The sequence below is a fragment of the Nylanderia fulva genome, unplaced genomic scaffold (genome assembly GCF_048542155.1).
Source record: "Nylanderia fulva isolate GAGA-0341 unplaced genomic scaffold, ASM4854215v1 Scaffold33, whole genome shotgun sequence".
In the NCBI taxonomy this organism is placed as follows: domain Eukaryota; kingdom Metazoa; phylum Arthropoda; class Insecta; order Hymenoptera; family Formicidae; genus Nylanderia; species Nylanderia fulva.
Window position 1 is genome coordinate 695,213 of NW_028190400.1, and position 17,633 is coordinate 712,845.

A 17,633-nucleotide genomic window follows, 5' to 3' on the forward strand; every position below is an offset into this window, starting at 1 on the left:
GTGTGTGTTATTTTGCTATCAATAAATCAAATTGTATTGTGATAAAAACTTATTATATAACCCAATACATCACAAGTGATATAAACAGCTACCCCATATACATACACTATTCTATTTAATAAGTGTGGTGGACTATTATATAAGATAGCAAATTGTGTATAAGAAACTTTATTACGACAAAATAATCAACACCTATTTGTACAAGGATGTGTCAATAGGTACATTATTAGAATATTCCAGAATGACTCGCTGTCCATCAACAATAGTAGAATTTTCAAATAATTTTATTAAAGGGGTATCCATTTCATCATATATTAGAGCTCCGTTAGAATGATGAAAAAGTTGCAGTTTATTCATAATGGTTGAATTAGTATTATTAGTATAGGGAACTTTAAGCGTATCTGCCATTGAATCTATACATTTACCAATCGTCCACTGCATGTTGACAAAGACACCTTTAGATGTGCCTATGTGTTTATTTTTAACTGTGAGTGGTAAATGCGCAAGGAAGTAACATCTTTCGCTCGTTGGTACATTTTTCGGACCAATTGCGGAACCTTTTACACGCATGAGTTGCACCTATAAATAAATAAATAAATTTGTTAAGAATATTATTTTCTAATGTACTAAAAAATATTTTCTTCTTTATATGTGATAATATAATAGTACCTTATTTGCCATTGCTGTATTCTTAGATTTTCTCAAGCTGTCTTCAATTTGTTTATCTACAACAGCTTTAGCTTCTGCAAATTGTTTCTTAGGTATTTGCCACTTTTTCAATTTCTGAGTTTTCTCTGATTCACTCAACTCTAAGCATCCATGATGTCTATGCGTTACACAAAAATGCTGTTTACATTTGACACATGGCATCTCAATTAGCGATGTTTCTTTGCAAGACTCTTTGGAGCATAAAAAGTTTACTGGTTTTTCTACAGCACATTTTGCAGTCTCCTGTTTTAAACATTCGTGTGACATCATATGAAAGTGCTCTTTACAGAAAGTGGCCTGACAATGCTCGCACACAAATGGCAAAAAGTCCAACAATTTGCAGTCCTTCATCGCGCAGTGTTTGCCAGTTTCTGGAAATTCCATTGTGATGCAGTAAGAAAAGATATCGAGAGATATATATATATATATGATCTATTAATCCTTCAAATTCTTGAGCAACAATATTCAATTGTGCAGAGGTGTCGGGGAATGCAGATGATTGTCGCTGAGAGAGCTCAAAGCAAGATTATTCCACTTCTGCTCCAATTCCTTCAACGTCATGTGAGAATCTCCGTTATCACTCTCAGGATCTGGCAATTCAGCCACCGGGGTCGAAATGTCGTCGATGGGTAAGCGTTCCTTGCGCCAGCTCTCGTCGATTACGTCTATCAATCTACCATCTCCGCACACCTGGCTGTCCATGTCGCAAATGACAATCAGCACATTTAATCTTAAAAGAATATTATCGTATTTGCACACACGCAATGCTATTTCAATTATTTGATAAATTTTATACTTGAACGTCAAATATTAAATCAAAATAATTATGTCTATTATAACATTTAATTTAAAAAAATTACATCAAATGTTTTATATGTATAAATATACTTGAGACTCTTTTTAAATAATCATTATGCATAGTTTTATACGATTTTTGAGCATACTTACTATCGATGAAAAAATCTGATAAGATTGATCCAACAATTCTTAATATAGAAAATCTGAAAATTCAACAAAATTGGCAGAATGACATGCTTATTTCGACGTTTATTTTCAGAAATTTTTCTGGTGAACAGAGTATGTACCATGGAGAAGATAACTAGGAGGCAATCGCGCGCATTTGCTCATGCGCGGAAATCAGCACGTCTCCTTTCACGCATTTAGGCATCTAGTGCCATTTTTGGAGCAAGGTCTAGCAAAGTAGGAAGGAATGCATGCAGGAACACGAATGTGACTTTCGCGCGACCAGAAATCAAGACGATTTTGCTTTTGCGCGTAAATCGCGCAGTATAATGGCGACGCCGACCAACAGCAACGGTAATCTCGTTGACGAGTTCGAAGAAGCATTTCAGGTATAAAATGCCCGATTCGAAATTTTCCCTTCCACCATACATGTGCTTTTCCTTCCGTGAAAATCTACGTTTACGAGAACTGCACTGTTTACGTTATTATTGACAATTTACATCGCGAAAAATGTCGAGGGATACCCTTGATTGAGGGAATCTTTATCAAATATTACATGTCGAATGTGGAATGTATAAAAGAATTGTTACAAAATAGCTTAATTGTTAGCACCTATTAATGTGACTAAAATTACTTTTAATGAATCACTTGTGTCGAAATTTCATTATCATTTACATGTAAGATTATGTTGTATTGAGACTGTGAAAAAGTGATGAGAAAATCGTCAGGCAAATGTATTGAAGCTTAATCACCATTTCCAGCAATGTTTGAGCATGCTGATAAAGGACGAAGGATTAGTAAGCAATGGGACTGGCGCTTCTGGTGGTTTGACAGTGGATAAGGATGAAGGTCGTGCGGAAATGGAACAAGCTACGATGAGGTTTATAGACCTGGCTAGGCAAATGGAGGCTTTCTTTCTACAAAAAAGATTTTTGCTGTCTGCACTGAAGCCTGAGTTGGTAGTCAAGGAAGATATCCAAGAACTGAGGATGGAATTGGCCCGTAAGGAAGAGCTCATAAAGAGACATAATGAAAAGATTGTCGTCTGGCAGAATATGTTGTCAGATTTACAGGGATGGGCGCAATCTCCTGCTCAAGGTCCAGCTCCTAATGGTAAGCCAATTTTAACACTTTTCTTGAAATAATATATTTAATATCATTAGTATATAGGATATTTAATAACATTGGTATGTAGGATTATCCAGTGGAAATCAAAGTGGGCAAAACCAACAGGCTGGAGGTGGCGGTGGCAATGCTTCAATGCAACAGCAACAGCAAATGTTGCAGCATCAGCAGCAACTGCAACAACAATTACAGCAGCAACAGCATCCACAATTGCAACAGCAGTTGCAGCATCCATTGCAGCAACAGGTATTTAAGTAATACTGTGTTATGACCAAAGTTAAAATTTTCTTGTTCTTCAGATTGTTGATAAATTTGGTACTTAAAGTATACGCATTTTTTGGAATTAGAAAAAATGAAGGGAAAAAACAAAGAACATTGTCACATGAGATAGGTGAAAGTAAATCAATATAATTGATAAATATGTTGAAAGATTTAACTTCAATAAGGTCAAGAAACTCCAATCTTTTGTAATTTTATAGAGAGCAAGTTTTTTATAAATAGTCTTATTGCTTCAAATCTAAATTGATTGCATTGTTCACATAATGCATTTACCTTGATATTTTAATGTTAGATCTGTTTTCATGTCACAGTCATACAAATGTTCTATCCGTATAGTCGTGTTTTTTTGCTATTTTTAATTATAATATATATTTATTGTTACAATGTCTTTTTTTTATTATTTATTGCATTTGATCGTAGATGAGCGATTGCCTGCATATGCGCGTATGTATACACGAGGACGTGTATTTGCAAAATTATTTATCTATTTCAGAGAATTATAGATTAATTAAGAGAGATTATTAAAACTAAGTAAATTCTTTGATAATTCTAAAATACTCATTAGAAAGTTAGAAAATGTTTTGCTGTTTTTTTTTAAACAGTAATTGCTGACAAAGAGATTAGATAATTAGAGTCCCATCGGATAAGGGATAATAACTATAATAATGCGTATATCAGTGCCTTATAAAAATCTACAGATCTAGAAATGTAAAAAGAAAAACAGATTAAAGTGCTTTTATGATTACCTGCGATATAAAAGTCTATACAAAAATTTGAATTTTATTTACAAGAAAAGTATTAGAAGATTAACTGTACATGTAAAAAAACTGTTGTAAGATGGTGCCAAAACAATGAAGACGAAAATATGTACAAATATTTAACCAAAAAAAGAAAAAAAAGAAAAGAAGAAGAAAGTATAATAAATCTAATAATGGCAATAATACATCTAGGAATATTCCTAGTTAGTATGCTTTACATATTAATACAAAAATCTAGTGATTATCTACACTATATGTTCGAAAAGACTAATTCATGTGTACGAGTTCAAATGTATAGATAATGATATTTTTGAATATTTTATATGATTTCCTATTATTCATTGCATTTGATAAGATTTTATATTTTGTATATAGAGTTGTAAAATGAATAATATATATAAACGTTTTACTCTTTTTTATCTTATTTTTTTATATCTTTTTTTTATGAGTGAAACATAATTTTTTACATATCTTTGTATTTATAAAGAAATATACATACATATATATATATATATATATATATATATATATATATATATATATGTATAAGATGCTTACATACTTCTGCATGTAGATATTGTATGCATGAACATCAAGTATTGTTACGCGAATTAAATTTCGACTACGAAAATCAGTGGCAAAAACATAAATTACTTGTAAATTAGAATAACTATTGTCAAGTTCCTTCTGCAAATTTCATACGTGAGTCCTGCACATAAATAAAGAGATATATTTCTTTATACATTTAGATAAATATATAATAATATAATATAGAGTATTTATATATAAATTTTAAGTTTACAAACTATATAAACTCATAAGAGAAGCATTATAGCTGTTGCAATCTGAAAATATCATTTTACTTATGTTGTTCTTACTTGCAAATAGAGATGTTGCGACAGAATAAATATCTCTGTTCATCTCAAACAAACAACCATTGTGCTTTCTTTCATTGCCCTTGTCTCTTATCGTCACTCCTGTCAGATCCGACTGATTTCTCTCATTTATTCACGTGTGTCCCATCTCTTTCTCTCTTTGAACATATGCATGCTACGTGTAGAATCTATATTTTTCAATAGCTATCTTTCGCGTGGTAAACGTGAAAAAGTGAACTAGTACAGTACTATTTTTCCTTAATATCACAGCAAAGCTAGAGACAGATGTTAAATGCAAGCTTATGCTAGTTATATCGCTATGCTGTATATCTTTCCATTGCATTCCTGGTGTTGCGTACACAATACATATGTATCATGGGATATATTCAAGTATATTCTTCTCAGAGGCATTCTTCCAAGTTACAATAAGTTTCTCTTGGTGTGACTTTGCAGGTGCAGCAGGGTTCTGGTGGCCCGCCGACGTCGGGTCTTCAGGGAGTCGGAGTTCCAGTCAGTCAGCAGGGCATGTTCATGGCGCAGGGTGTAGCCGGTGGCAGGGCCGCCGGGTTCCCGGTCGGCGGTATGGGCAATAGCGCTCTGCAGGGACCTCTGGCCTTCCTGGAGAAGACAACGAGCAACATAGGGATGCCAGAGAGGCGGAGTTGACGCGGAAGGGGGAGGGGCCGGGGTCGGGGTCGTGGAAGAGGCCGAGGTAGAGGTAGAGGTAGCAGCGGTGGCAGTGGCCTACCGCCGCCACCACCGCTTCTCGATCCTTCAGACCCGTCGTCCTATGCTGCTGCTGCCGCAGTCGCAGCCGCTGCGGCAGCGCCCCTTCCCTCTCCGCAACAGCAGCCTCCACCACCTTGCACGTAAACATGTTATATGTTGTGTGTGATGCGGTTTTTTGTTTCTTTCTCTGAAGGAAAAACAGACTTCTATAGCTTCTTGTAGCTTCCAAAGTGTCGAATATACTTGGTTGTTAGACGGGATTTGTGTTTTGAACTCGCAAATTTGTTTATACAATGCTGATGGTGACTGTTGAAACGCAGTGATGATGTATGACAATTATATTGGAATAGAGATAGGTATGATTAATATGTACAAATGTAACTTACGAGCTTACGTTGAGGCAAACGCGTTTTGATAAAGTGCCAGTTTTATTGTATTCAGTACGAACATCGCATTTCTCGTGAAACTGTTACTGTATGCGAGGGATAGACTTTTTTTCAATTCTTTTCACTAGTCCCGAAAACTTTAAGACAAGAGCAAGAACTTATGCAGGATATGTAAAATTGCGATCTAGAATACGGTAGATATTTTGTAATTATAAGTTAAATGGCAATGTGAGACACTTGTACATAATGAAATTATATAACACGAGTAATGTGATATTTTTACTCTCTTGTACAGAAGGATATCTCGTCCTATTTCTTTATACTACATCTTAGTTATGATATTTTTTAAAGATTGTGTGTGTGTGTGTATCAACATTTTTATAATAAAAATATGTGTTTATCACTTTTGCAGTGCCTTTGGACAATGATCAAATGTACTGTTTGTGCGACATCAGTGAAATTATTTAACATACTGTAAACTAAAATGTATGTCATGCAGGTAGATTATGCTAGATTAGTATAAGCATCTATGTCCTATAGCTAGAATATCTGCATACCAATTAATAATTTATTCATTTTTATAACTTTTTCAAATTCTTTAAAATTAGAATTCAGTTTTAAATTTATAATTAATGTACTCATGTATGTGGGATATAGATATAGTTGTTATGCATGTAAAACAGAATTTTGATTCAAGCTACAAGATTTTAAATTAAAATTAAACTTTATGATGATGATGATGATCTTTATATAAATTATATTATAGAATTAAAATATCTTTTATAATTTTTTAATATTTATGCGATATATTATGCATATAATGTTGTTTCGTCATAGTTTTTTGAGTTTATGTAATGATAAGTAGCAGAATAATCAAATTTCTCTCACTTATATAAAAAAATATATATAGGTAGCGATTCTTCTAGAATATATAACAGATTTATTTCTAATTTTATTTTATATATATATAGTTTTAGGATAAAGATATATGTAGTAAATATTGTATAAATTGGCAAAAGTTTTATGTGCATTTTTTATCCATATAGATGAAAAAAATGCAAAAAATATTTTCTAATATGAAAAAATGATCGATTTATATTAGTAAAATAAATGAATACAATCGTTTATTTCTCAAATTAATAGGCCATTTTATATCTTTTATGCATCTTACAAATGCAGGACAGGATGCTTATATTATTTTTTCAATTCGATATATAAAACACATAATATATGTAAGTTTCATCCTGTACAATACTATATTGTATGCACTGTAGTATACATAGAGCTGATACGAATATATTAAAGTACATTTCTTACTTTTACTATTTCCAATTAATTTAAGATCCTGATTTTAATAAGAGCTCAGTTTTACATATACAGATAGTTTGTACAAAATTGTAAAAGAATTGTATATAAAACTTATTTTCAAATCCACTATACAATAATGATAGTTTGTTTTTTTTTACAGACAATCAAATGTATATGTAAATTGCATATTATAAATTGGAATTATCAGTTTTTGATCAATAATAAGAAATTGTATCTTATATAGGAGAATAGTGTCTAATATAGGAGAAGATTTTTTACAAGACTTTTCTTTGAAAAATAAAAATTATTTGTTGTAAATTTAAAAAAAATTGAAGACAAGTTTACTAATAGGAATAATTATTAAATTTTAAAAATATTTCTATATGTATTACTCATATTTGTTTTTTGTTGTTGAGACAATGTTGAAAAAAAATTAAAATAACTAAATGTACTATTTGTGTTTAATGTGATACTGCAAGCATTGAATGAGTTTCGATATTAAAACAATTTTATAAACAAAAATTTTATAAAAAATAAAATCAATGTTTCCCTTTATTATATAAAATATAGAAAATTATGCAATATTATTATATAATTAAATTTCGTGAAACAAAATGAGTCTGGAGTTAATTAACTTTGATGAAGATTGTTGCAATAAGGCGAGCAACTTTTATTTTAATTATTGTAAAGTATTCTATTTCCAAATATTGTGTTATATGTATACATTTTTTGTTTGCAGGTTATATATTTTTTAAATATGTATGGTAACTTTTTTAAAGTAATATAGGCAGTACCTAATATGGTGAGGTATAAAAACATTAAAGCAATATAAGTCATAAAAAGTTGATACAGTGTCTTGTTTTCCAATTACCTTATCAGACAATGCTTCAAAGATAAACTATATTTATGCAACCTTTAACTGACGTATGTAAATCTTGAGTAATATATATATATATATATATATATATACAGGGTTTGTCCGGAAAGTAATGCGTCGCATTTTTTTAAAAAAGAATTTATTGATCGCATAGGTAAAACAACTTAAAATTGTTCGAAGTATGACCCTTCTGCGTCAATACATTTTTGCCAACGCGATTTCCATGCGTCATAAGATTTCTGGAACTCCTTGACTGGGATGCTGTTCAGGGAGGCCGTCGAAGTAGCTTGTACGTTGTCAACCGACTCGAGCTGTTGTCCTTTGAGCTCCCTTTTCAGCCGAGGAAATAAAAAAAAGTCCGCCGGGGCCAAACTTTCTTGAGCATTTCAAAAGTTTCCAGCGGCGTCTTGTCCAGCTTCACGCAAAACTTTATCGCATAGCGTTGCTCTATCGTTCTCTCCATCACAAGTTCGACGCGACCACTAAGCAGAGGTTCACAGAATAAGCCGTCCTAACCCTCCAAGCGCATGGAAACAATTGAGCGACCTACCGTTGGAAAGCTAAGGGTACCCCCCTTCCTCCCCAACCGGTCCCATCGCTCTGCGATGTATAGTCGCGTCACAAAAAAATGCGACGCATTACTTTCCGGACAAACCCTGTATATATATATATATATATATATATATATATTTCTTCGAATATATAACGTTATTTCTATAGCAGTGATATTTTTCCATACATGCAAACCTCAAGTTTTAATACTATCCAATGTGGATGATACAATGAATATAATTTCAAATTTACATTAGAAGTTACTAGCTTGTAGCATCCACTCTGTATTATTAATATTTTCTTATAATACTATATATATATAATAATATATAACAAAATACTGTAAAATACTGATAAAAGTTATTTAGTTTTTATCACTGTTTTTTTTTTTTTTTTGAAACTAAAAAATGTTCAATGTAATCCTCTCCATATTAGGCGCGATTCCCCTATATATAATATATACACACGCACACACACACACACATATATATGTATGTATGTATGTATGTGTACATAAAATGTATCTTATTACTTTGTATATACATACCCTTCTATGTATAAACTTTTATGTATATGCATATAAAATTATATAACAGATTCCGCCTGAGATGTGCGAGTTGCGTAAAATAATTCGCTGCAGGCCTCGCTTAATGCGATTTTTACAATGCCTGTAGAAATTGTATTAGCGTACGTGTGGGACGCCCGGTCATTCCGGCCGGGATACACGACAATTCATCGTGAGCGGGACCCATGACACCGGCAATGTCCAAATGCATCCATGGTGTATCCTTAGCGACAAACTCCCTCAAGAATGCAGCAGCGGTACAAGAGCCGCCGCCCTTGCACTTTGCGATATTGTTTAGATCGGCACCCTTGACTTTTTCTGAAAATTATCGGTTTTGTTAGCGAAGTATTTAAAATAAGTGACAGATAATGAGGACATCATATTCGAGCTTTCTCTGTCAATGATTACAACAAAGATGATAACTGAATATTGCTGAGTATAAGGAAAAAGTATGTCCACAAATTTCTAAAATAAGAAATAATGATTGAAGTTGTTTATTTACTCGTCACTTCGTCGGTGAAATGCTGCCACAGAGGGAATCTCCATACTCGATCACCGGTTATCGTGCCAGCGTTTCTCAGGGTTTCGTAGAGATTACCGTCATTGCTGAACACTCCTGTTGCGGAGTTGGACAAGGGCGACTCTCATGGCACCGGTCAACGTAGCGATATCCAAAATAAATCTATTTGAATCGAAAATCTATTAAGTTTCATCATGTGACTATAATCATGAATTTATATCAACAATAGCAAATAAATAAAATAAATATATGTAATATAGGCAAAATATATATATATATATATATATATATATATAATGAAAATAAAATATAAAAATATAAAACAATGAAATATAAATAATACATATATATAATAATAAATCAAATAGATTGAATAACACATTATTTAAAAAATGTTTTAAACAAAAGTTTTAATTGGAAATATGATTAAAATTTAAAAAAATTATAGAAGAACTTTATCTTATCAGTTCCCCAAGTAATTATTACAATGTAATTACGCCCCACAAATCATTTATCACCGATGTCATGTTGTACAAACAAATCTTCGGCTACTTACCTCGGATTAAACTCCTGAGCGTAGCACAAAGCATCGGCGAGAATCAACCTACCCTCCGCGTCGGTGTTGTCTACGATAATGGTCTTGCCATTCATCGCTCGTACCAAATCTCCCGGCTTCGTGGCATGTCCGGACGGTAGATTCTCCGTGAGCTGGAATTAGTCCGATGATATTTTTCTTCAATTTTAATTCCGCTGCAGCTCGAATAGTGGCGGCAACGCAAGCGGCTCCGCTCATATCTGCGCGCATTTCGTCCATTTCCGCACTTGGCTGCAATCATGACTTATGATGATTGTTCTTTTTCGAAGTTTTCTTCCCTTTTTAAGTAGAAAAGGGCGACGCGATTCCTACCTTGAGGCTGATACCACCGGCGTCGAAGGTGACTCCTTTGCCGACAAGCGTCACCGGGGACTCGCTCGAGTTCTCCGCGCCTTTGTAACTGATCTCTACGAATTTAGGTGGTTCGATGCTACCACGGGCCACGCTGAGGAACGAGCCCATCTTCTTCTGCTCGGCCCAGCTCTTGTCGTGTACCTGAACGTCGACTCCGAGATTCGTCAGAACCTCGGAGACCCGCTGCGAGAATATCGTGGGCGTCATCAGATTCGCAGGTGTGTCCGCAAGCTCGCGAGCCCAATTCTGTGCCTGGGCCTTGATAATACCCACTTGCCATTCCGCCCTAAACAAATTTATTACGTTAGAAAAATTGTGTTTACACTCGTCATGTGGGATATCTACATTTCTGGATGTGAAGATAAAGAAACTCACTCTCCTTCTTCTCCGTAGAGAGAGATCTTTGGTAACTTCTTCTTCTTCTCCTCATTTTTGTATCCTTGATAAAGCCACGTGCATAAACCAGCTCCCTCGGCGGCAGCTTCCGCATCTCCTAGTGCTTCCAGCTTGATATCCTTTATTTCGACATCGTCCAAAGCACGACATCCCGCTAAAAAAAAAATCCTATTAATAAAATTCAGTAACGACGTATAATAGAGCATCAAGAAAATGAATAATGTTTTTATTCCAACTGTAAAATAAAACTTATCTTTTTAATAATTTTCATCTAAAACTTGTCCACCAAGATAATCAAAATATATGAGCAATTTATATATAAATGGTCCAATATAATGAAATCAATTATCAATTATCAATCACACCATGATCATAAAGTGCATACAAGTAAAAGAATATATCATCTTCCAATGAATATTTCAAAATATCAAAATGATTTTAGATTATATTATGCATATATAAATATAATAAACATGCATATACATATTTTATATAACACATATATAATATTATCATATATTAAAATGTTAATTTCAAAGTACAATTTAAAAATTCAAAATTTGAATAACATAGATTATAATAATCCTTTATTTTACATAGTATATTGAATAATGAGAATTACCTGCTGCGGCAGCACGTACGCTTTCCTTTCCTTCATGAATCTCTTCAAGCTTGTTAATACCAAGATCCTTGTTTTCCCAGACTAACTACCGCGATTCCGCTGTAATCTGTTTCCAAACCCCAAAACACTCTAGCATGACCCTTAGGAATCTTTGGTCCTGCTCTGTAGCGTAAACATTTATTTGAAGTTAGTCAAAAAATCTCATCGCAACAATATGTTTCTTTAATAAGGAAAGATATGCGACAGTAATATACTTAGAAGACAAATTCAGACACAAATTCGTAAATTTATTAATTACAATAGAATCTAGGCATTTTTTTGACATTTATTTCATGTATGATATAGTAATTTGCAATTTTAAAATACATTCTAAAAATATACTATTCTTTATTCTAGAATATTTTTCTTCGTCCAGTTATACATTATACACCAGTACATTTACAATTATTCTCTTTGAGAGGATTATAACTATACATTAATTCACAATTGTTGCTTTGTAATCTATCAGCATCAATACAATTCGATATTACAGATAACTGCTTCACATACAGTTCTCACTAACAAGTTGAATTTGCGAGCAACCTATTTAGCAGCTTAAGATATAATACATCATAAAATTTTTGTGTTAGCAAATATTAGTTTCTTTTATATACAACGATATTATAAGCGATAATGTGACTTTGTCATGGGGTTTAGTTGGCATAGTTGTATTATGAGTTTTGTTAAATTAAAAAAAATTTAAAAACACAACTATATTTCTTGTAACAAGCAAAAAAAACAATGGATGTCTCATTAATACTCTTATAATTAAAATTTAACGTAATATTATACAAAATATTTGAAAAAAATATATTTCTTTTATTATATCATTTTTAGATTTAAACATTTTATGCAAAAACAGATATTTAAAACACTTTAAAATATATGAATTTTTCTATTTATTCTCTGTATATTTTGGCACCTTAGAATTGCCTTTTTCAACAATATTTATAATTCTTAGATTTGTTAATTAATTTTGTTTTTCATTTTGTTTCAATTAGGCTCATATATAATACAATAAACTTTCTATTATAAAGCTAATTAGAAACAATAAAATTATTATCATATAAAATTTTTTATATGCAGTAAAAGAAATATCTTTCCGAGAGTCGGAGCGTTTCAACAGAAACATGTGCTATCTATATGTACAATTATCATTGAAAATACTTGAGACGTTGATTACACCTTATCACGTTTCTGTTTACAAAATCATGCAGTCATGATACTAGCAAGTCACTTTAAGCGGAAGATGAGTTATCACTCTAACTGGTTACAAAAAAATTTTCCAAAATTTTTTTGACTTTTCTACATACACTGATACAGCTAAAATATACTGATATTTTAGTATGTATTAGTTTTGAAATATTGATATTGCAATTGGTAATAGTTTTCTAAAAAAAATGCAGGTACGATTTGTATATATATTGATTACCATTTAAAATATCACTACATGTATATCAATTTTGATAATTTCTTCCTTCTAACTTTTATCGACTTTTAAAAGACTTAAACGACTGCATTTTAAATTTATTTGGCAGATTTTGTAAAACAAAATTAAGATGCGCTCTGTATTAAACATGTGCATCAATTTTTGAATGTTGATTGAGACAATCGTCATTCTAAGTAAATTTAGGAAATATTATTCAAGAAAAATATTTTACTTTATATGTAGATACATTGCTCTAAATTTTTGCAGCTTTAAGCGTCATTTGTAGCAGTATTGCGCTTATTGTAATAAACCTCACTCTCGTATTGCGATCATATATATGTAGAATATATATATCGTCTTCATAGAATGTACAGTTTAATAAGCGTGCAACTATGATATATTCCCGGCGAATGTTAAGTATCGGTAACTTAATATAAAATTATGAAAGATGTATAATTATTTTAATTTTGTAAATGATCGTATGTGTGCGCAAACATGTTTCAGTAACATGTTCGTTGTTATAACAATGCAAAACTTTTATCATTACAATTCAGTCTGTACACATTTATAGAATTATACGTACCTAAATTATATTGATTAGAAAATAGAGTCACAAGATATATATACGAAAATGCGCGTAATAATTAACAATATCAATTTCCCTAATTACACTTATACACACAATGTACAATCCAGAGAAAATACTTGTGCTCTCCTCGTTAATATTGAGCATGGATCAATTGGAGATTTTCCTTTTTCACAAATTAGTTAGATTCGCCGATAATGCACGTTTAATACTAATATTCAATATTTAATTCAATATTCAATATTAATATTTAAATTCCGTTATGTTAAAAATTTTCTCTACACGTCGTGTTTATAACAATAAGTTATTTATGCTATTTAGAATAATTCCTCGTCATTTCTCGTTGTTATTCACAATTTGCTAATCATTCGAGTAAACTAATTATTCTCTGTTCGTTAAATTTTTAATTGTTTTTAAATCAACTCTAATATTTTGATAATTCCTTGAGAATTAGCGGCTACTACGACATTGGACATTTGTCTCCAACATACCGCGGACACGAACTCATTCAAATCTTCCTCTCTTCTGTCTTGCAGCTCCAGTATGCTTCGAACGGCGTCGAATTTGTACGAGAACAACTGTTTCGTTAGTCCTTTGTAGTATACGTATAATGCATTATTTTCCGACCCGCAGGCAACGTAATCGCCGTCAGTGGCGAGTCCGACAAAGTTCTTCTCGTTCACGTGACCCACGAACGAGCGTAGACAAAGCGGATTATTTATGTTCCACATCTTCAACTGCGAATCCGTGCTAGCTGAGACAATTTCCTCCTTGTTGATGAATTTAACGTAGGAGACGGCCTTGCGGTGACCCTTGAATATGCATAACGCCTCCTTCATGTTACGCAGATCGTAATAATGTACGCAGTGATCCGCGGAACCGAACGCCAGGTGACAGGAGCTACGTGGATTGAATTTCACGCAGCATACGTTCGCCTTTGCCTCCAACGACGCCACGGAATAATCGGTGTTCAATGCCCATAATTTCACCCGCGCGTCGTCGGAGCCGGACGCGATCAAACGCGTATCCACGTCGTTGAAGTCGACGGACCAACATCTCTTCTCGTGCTCCTGAAACGTCTTCGTCCTCTGACCGGTCGTCGCGTCCCACACTGTCACGGTACCCTCGTAGTCCGATGACGCGAGCATACCCTTGTGGAAAGAGTTCCAGGAGACGCACGAGATTTTCGAACTGGAGACCATCTCGATGCAGGGATAATGAATATCGACGGTGTCGCGTATAACGGCACCGTAATCGAATACCTTTATACGTTTTGTCACCCCGGCGATCGCAAAGAATTCATTGTCCTTGTCGAATTCGATACTGGAAACAATTGTGGAATTATTGAAGAGGTCCGACGAGTAATTGAGAGTCGCCAATGGGCGCAAGGAATTGTATCTCGAGAACTTGACTAGATTCTCACGAAAGATGTCTAGACCGGAACAGGTGCTATGGACGCCACCATGTTGTTGCGCTTCGCTCTGCGATTGTGATTTCTGACCCAAGAGAAGTTCTTTTCCGCGAGAATCGAAGTAACATTGAACAAAGTCGTCGAAGTGAGCGTGCAGTCTCTTCCTGCGTATAGCTAGGGTAGATCCGCTGGGCTGGCTGACGTTCGGATTGATCAAGTTATCAGGACCGATCGTTTTGTCACTAGGTTTCACCATATTCGAGTCTATTATATCTATAAGGCCGAGCATCTCCCGTCTGATGGCGGAAACCTGCGCTGTGTCGTTCTCACTCGCCTTTTTCACGTCTTCCACCCGCGGGCACTTGCTCTGAACGTCCTTTAGAATATTCTCCACTTCTTCCATGTCTTTCTTGATCAGTACCACTTCCTTCTGCAACTGATTCCTTTGTTCTTCCTTCTGTTGCAACAGATGTTTCAGGAATTCGTGCAAAAGTTTGTTTTGCGCCGTACAAGTTTCAGCTTCGAGCAAATGCTTTCGTTGAGTCAGCACCTCTAGCATCACATTTACATCCGGTAGAGTAAGATTGGCGCTTTCCGCCGCAACAATGCTTCTTAATCCATCGGACGCCGGTACTGATAAATCGTTACCTGTTCTGTGTCTACCATTCTCCGTGTAAGAACCTAGCTGGGCGAGACCCTTAGTTCTCGTCTTATATTTGGAAACTAGCTCGTCCAGAAGAAAGTTTGGGAAGATGTCCTTCTCGTTCAATGTAAAACTGCATTTCGGACAACGATCCTTAATCTCTAAGCACTTTACAATACAATGGTGACAAAAAGTATGTCCGCAACGCGTGATGTAAGCCGTATCGATAAGATCGAAGCAAATTGGACACATATAATCGTTACTTTTATCTTCTAATATCCCGCTCATTCTTTGCAACACATTCGTAGGTTGGTGATGCTTATTAATTTTGCTACCATCGCCTAAGCCACCACCACTGCTCCCTGCGCTGCTATCGTTCCTCATATTACTGTTGCCAGGTGTCGACATTACTACTATTACTATATTCGAGATTTCTGATCTCAGTCTTCGAGCAGCAAAGATTAATTAACTGAAGGATTAACAGCTTAAAATACCCCTAAGTGGACGTTTGATTTGTCTGATGTCACGTCGAAAAGAATATATATGTCATAAATCAGGCAGTATTTTATTCTTTAGTTATATCTCGCATTTATAAAGCGCAGCGTATGTCTAGGAAATCCTTGTGCGGAGCAAGTTGCGCTTCATATCATATGTATAATATCGTCTCTCAGTCTAGTCACTCCTGAAACAATGAAAATAATGCCAGTGAGCTCGTGAAGTACAAAATTCTTGTTTAAAAATTCAAAATTTTTAATAACAAAAAATACTTTATGTAAGAATTTTAAGATAACAAAGGGAAAGCACTTTTGAATGTCAGAAAAAAGCTCAGGCAGCATTATATAACAATTGTTTCAGGCTGGAAATATGAATAAAATATTTAAACATATTGTTGTGTTGTATGATTAAATAAAAGTGGAAGAACAATTTGGCAAAGTGCAAGTGTTGCATAGAGAATTGCTCTCTTGTATACCTCACAGTTTTATACATCAGTATGTGACGTTCATTAAATAAAGTATGCGAAGAAAGTGTCCTTAAATATATGTTTGTATATATATGAAGGAATGTAAGTTAACTCTTCGTCGAGAGAAGAAAGGATTCCATATAGAGGAAGACATAGAGAAAAAAAATACTTCGATAAGTAAACATACGTGTCCAAGTCAAGGTCTCGCAAATATATTCTACAACAACGCACAAGGGGTACAGCCTTGTTAGATAAGAATAATACTATATATGACACAGACGTATATATTGCGGTGTGATACCATCTCTAAAATCGCGCGGATGCACAAAAGGTAGTAATCAGCAGTAAATAATGAATATAATAATTAGTGGACATTGTGAGACTTACAGCAAAATGTTTTGCAGCAGCTTGCCCTTAACCAATTCATTGTATTTGGCGGCAGTAGGAGTAAACACGACGTTGCTCTCGCTCTCTGTCTCGTACACACCGAGCACCAATCCCTTCTGCAAATGCAAAAAAAAAAAAATATGCAAACATGTCGTGGAAATGGGCGACAAAAGTGTGACATCTCTTATTATTCGAACGAGCGCGATTAAAAATTTTGCAATCAAAATCGTTTCGACACTCTGTTTATTCGCGAAATATTCCGGACGCGCCAACACAACGACAAGTCGTATCGGACGTTCTTCGCAGGGACAATTTTCTAAAACGCGACGAAAATTTCTCTCGTTTCGTTCTTCTTCGAGAGAAACCCACCGCTTCGTCGACGGCGAAAAATGACGGTGAATGAGATTTCCCGTAAATTACCTTCATGGTCGATACGTTAGCGAAGAAACGTAAGAGAGAATTTCTGTGCGGTGATACCTTAGCCCTGATAAAAGACAATGCCATAATTCGTTCCCGAGAGCATTAGGTGTGATATATATATACATATATATACATTGTATATATA

The 17,633-nt window shown here is 34.1% G+C and overlaps 5 protein-coding genes across 6 annotated transcripts; 1 reads left to right on the plus strand and 4 right to left on the minus strand.

Annotated features, from left to right (window-relative positions):
* Nucleotides 1-152: 152 nt before the first annotated feature.
* On the minus strand, nt 153-1,092 carry LOC114937360 (AN1-type zinc finger protein 1). Its single transcript, XM_029310788.2, has 2 exons — nt 670-1,092; nt 153-579 (listed from the first exon to the last, which is right to left on the minus strand). Exons 1-2 carry the CDS (start codon nt 1,090-1,092, stop codon nt 193-195), a joined length of 810 nt encoding a protein of 269 aa, XP_029166621.1. The 3' UTR covers nt 153-192.
* Nucleotides 1,093-1,095: 3 nt separating this feature from the next.
* On the minus strand, nt 1,096-2,038 carry LOC114937361 (anaphase-promoting complex subunit 13). 2 transcript variants are annotated; one of them, XM_029310790.2, is made up of 2 exons: nt 1,657-2,018; nt 1,096-1,438 (listed from the first exon to the last, which is right to left on the minus strand). In XM_029310790.2, exon 2 carries the CDS (start codon nt 1,408-1,410, stop codon nt 1,174-1,176), a length of 237 nt encoding a protein of 78 aa, XP_029166623.1. In that variant the 5' UTR covers nt 1,411-1,438; nt 1,657-2,018; the 3' UTR covers nt 1,096-1,173. The 2 variants fall into 2 exon arrangements, with proteins under 2 accessions (XP_029166623.1, XP_029166622.1); XM_029310789.2 differs by having other exon boundaries at nt 1,173-1,402; nt 1,657-2,038.
* Nucleotides 1,829-7,145, plus strand: MED28 (mediator complex subunit 28). The gene is made up of 4 exons (XM_029310787.2): nt 1,829-2,060; nt 2,433-2,784; nt 2,867-3,042; nt 5,162-7,145. The coding sequence occupies exons 1-4, from the start codon at nt 1,923-1,925 to the stop codon at nt 5,372-5,374; spliced, it is 879 nt and encodes a 292-aa protein (XP_029166620.1). The 5' UTR covers nt 1,829-1,922; the 3' UTR covers nt 5,375-7,145.
* LOC114937350 (cytosol aminopeptidase-like) lies at nt 6,931-17,617 on the minus strand. The gene is given in 11 exon segments (XM_029310778.2): nt 6,931-9,443; nt 9,628-9,760; nt 9,762-9,807; nt 10,202-10,353; nt 10,355-10,471; nt 10,553-10,880; nt 10,970-11,144; nt 11,613-11,676; nt 11,678-11,774; nt 17,069-17,184; nt 17,489-17,617. Coding segments are annotated over 11 exon segments (1,536 nt in total). The 5' UTR covers nt 17,573-17,617; the 3' UTR covers nt 6,931-9,219.
* On the minus strand, nt 11,879-17,134 carry LOC146722332 (E3 ubiquitin-protein ligase COP1-like). Its single transcript, XM_029310777.2, has 2 exons — nt 17,069-17,134; nt 11,879-16,402 (listed from the first exon to the last, which is right to left on the minus strand). The coding sequence occupies exon 2, from the start codon at nt 16,126-16,128 to the stop codon at nt 14,080-14,082; it is 2,049 nt and encodes a 682-aa protein (XP_029166610.2). The 5' UTR covers nt 16,129-16,402; nt 17,069-17,134; the 3' UTR covers nt 11,879-14,079.
* Nucleotides 17,618-17,633: the final 16 nt, after the last annotated feature.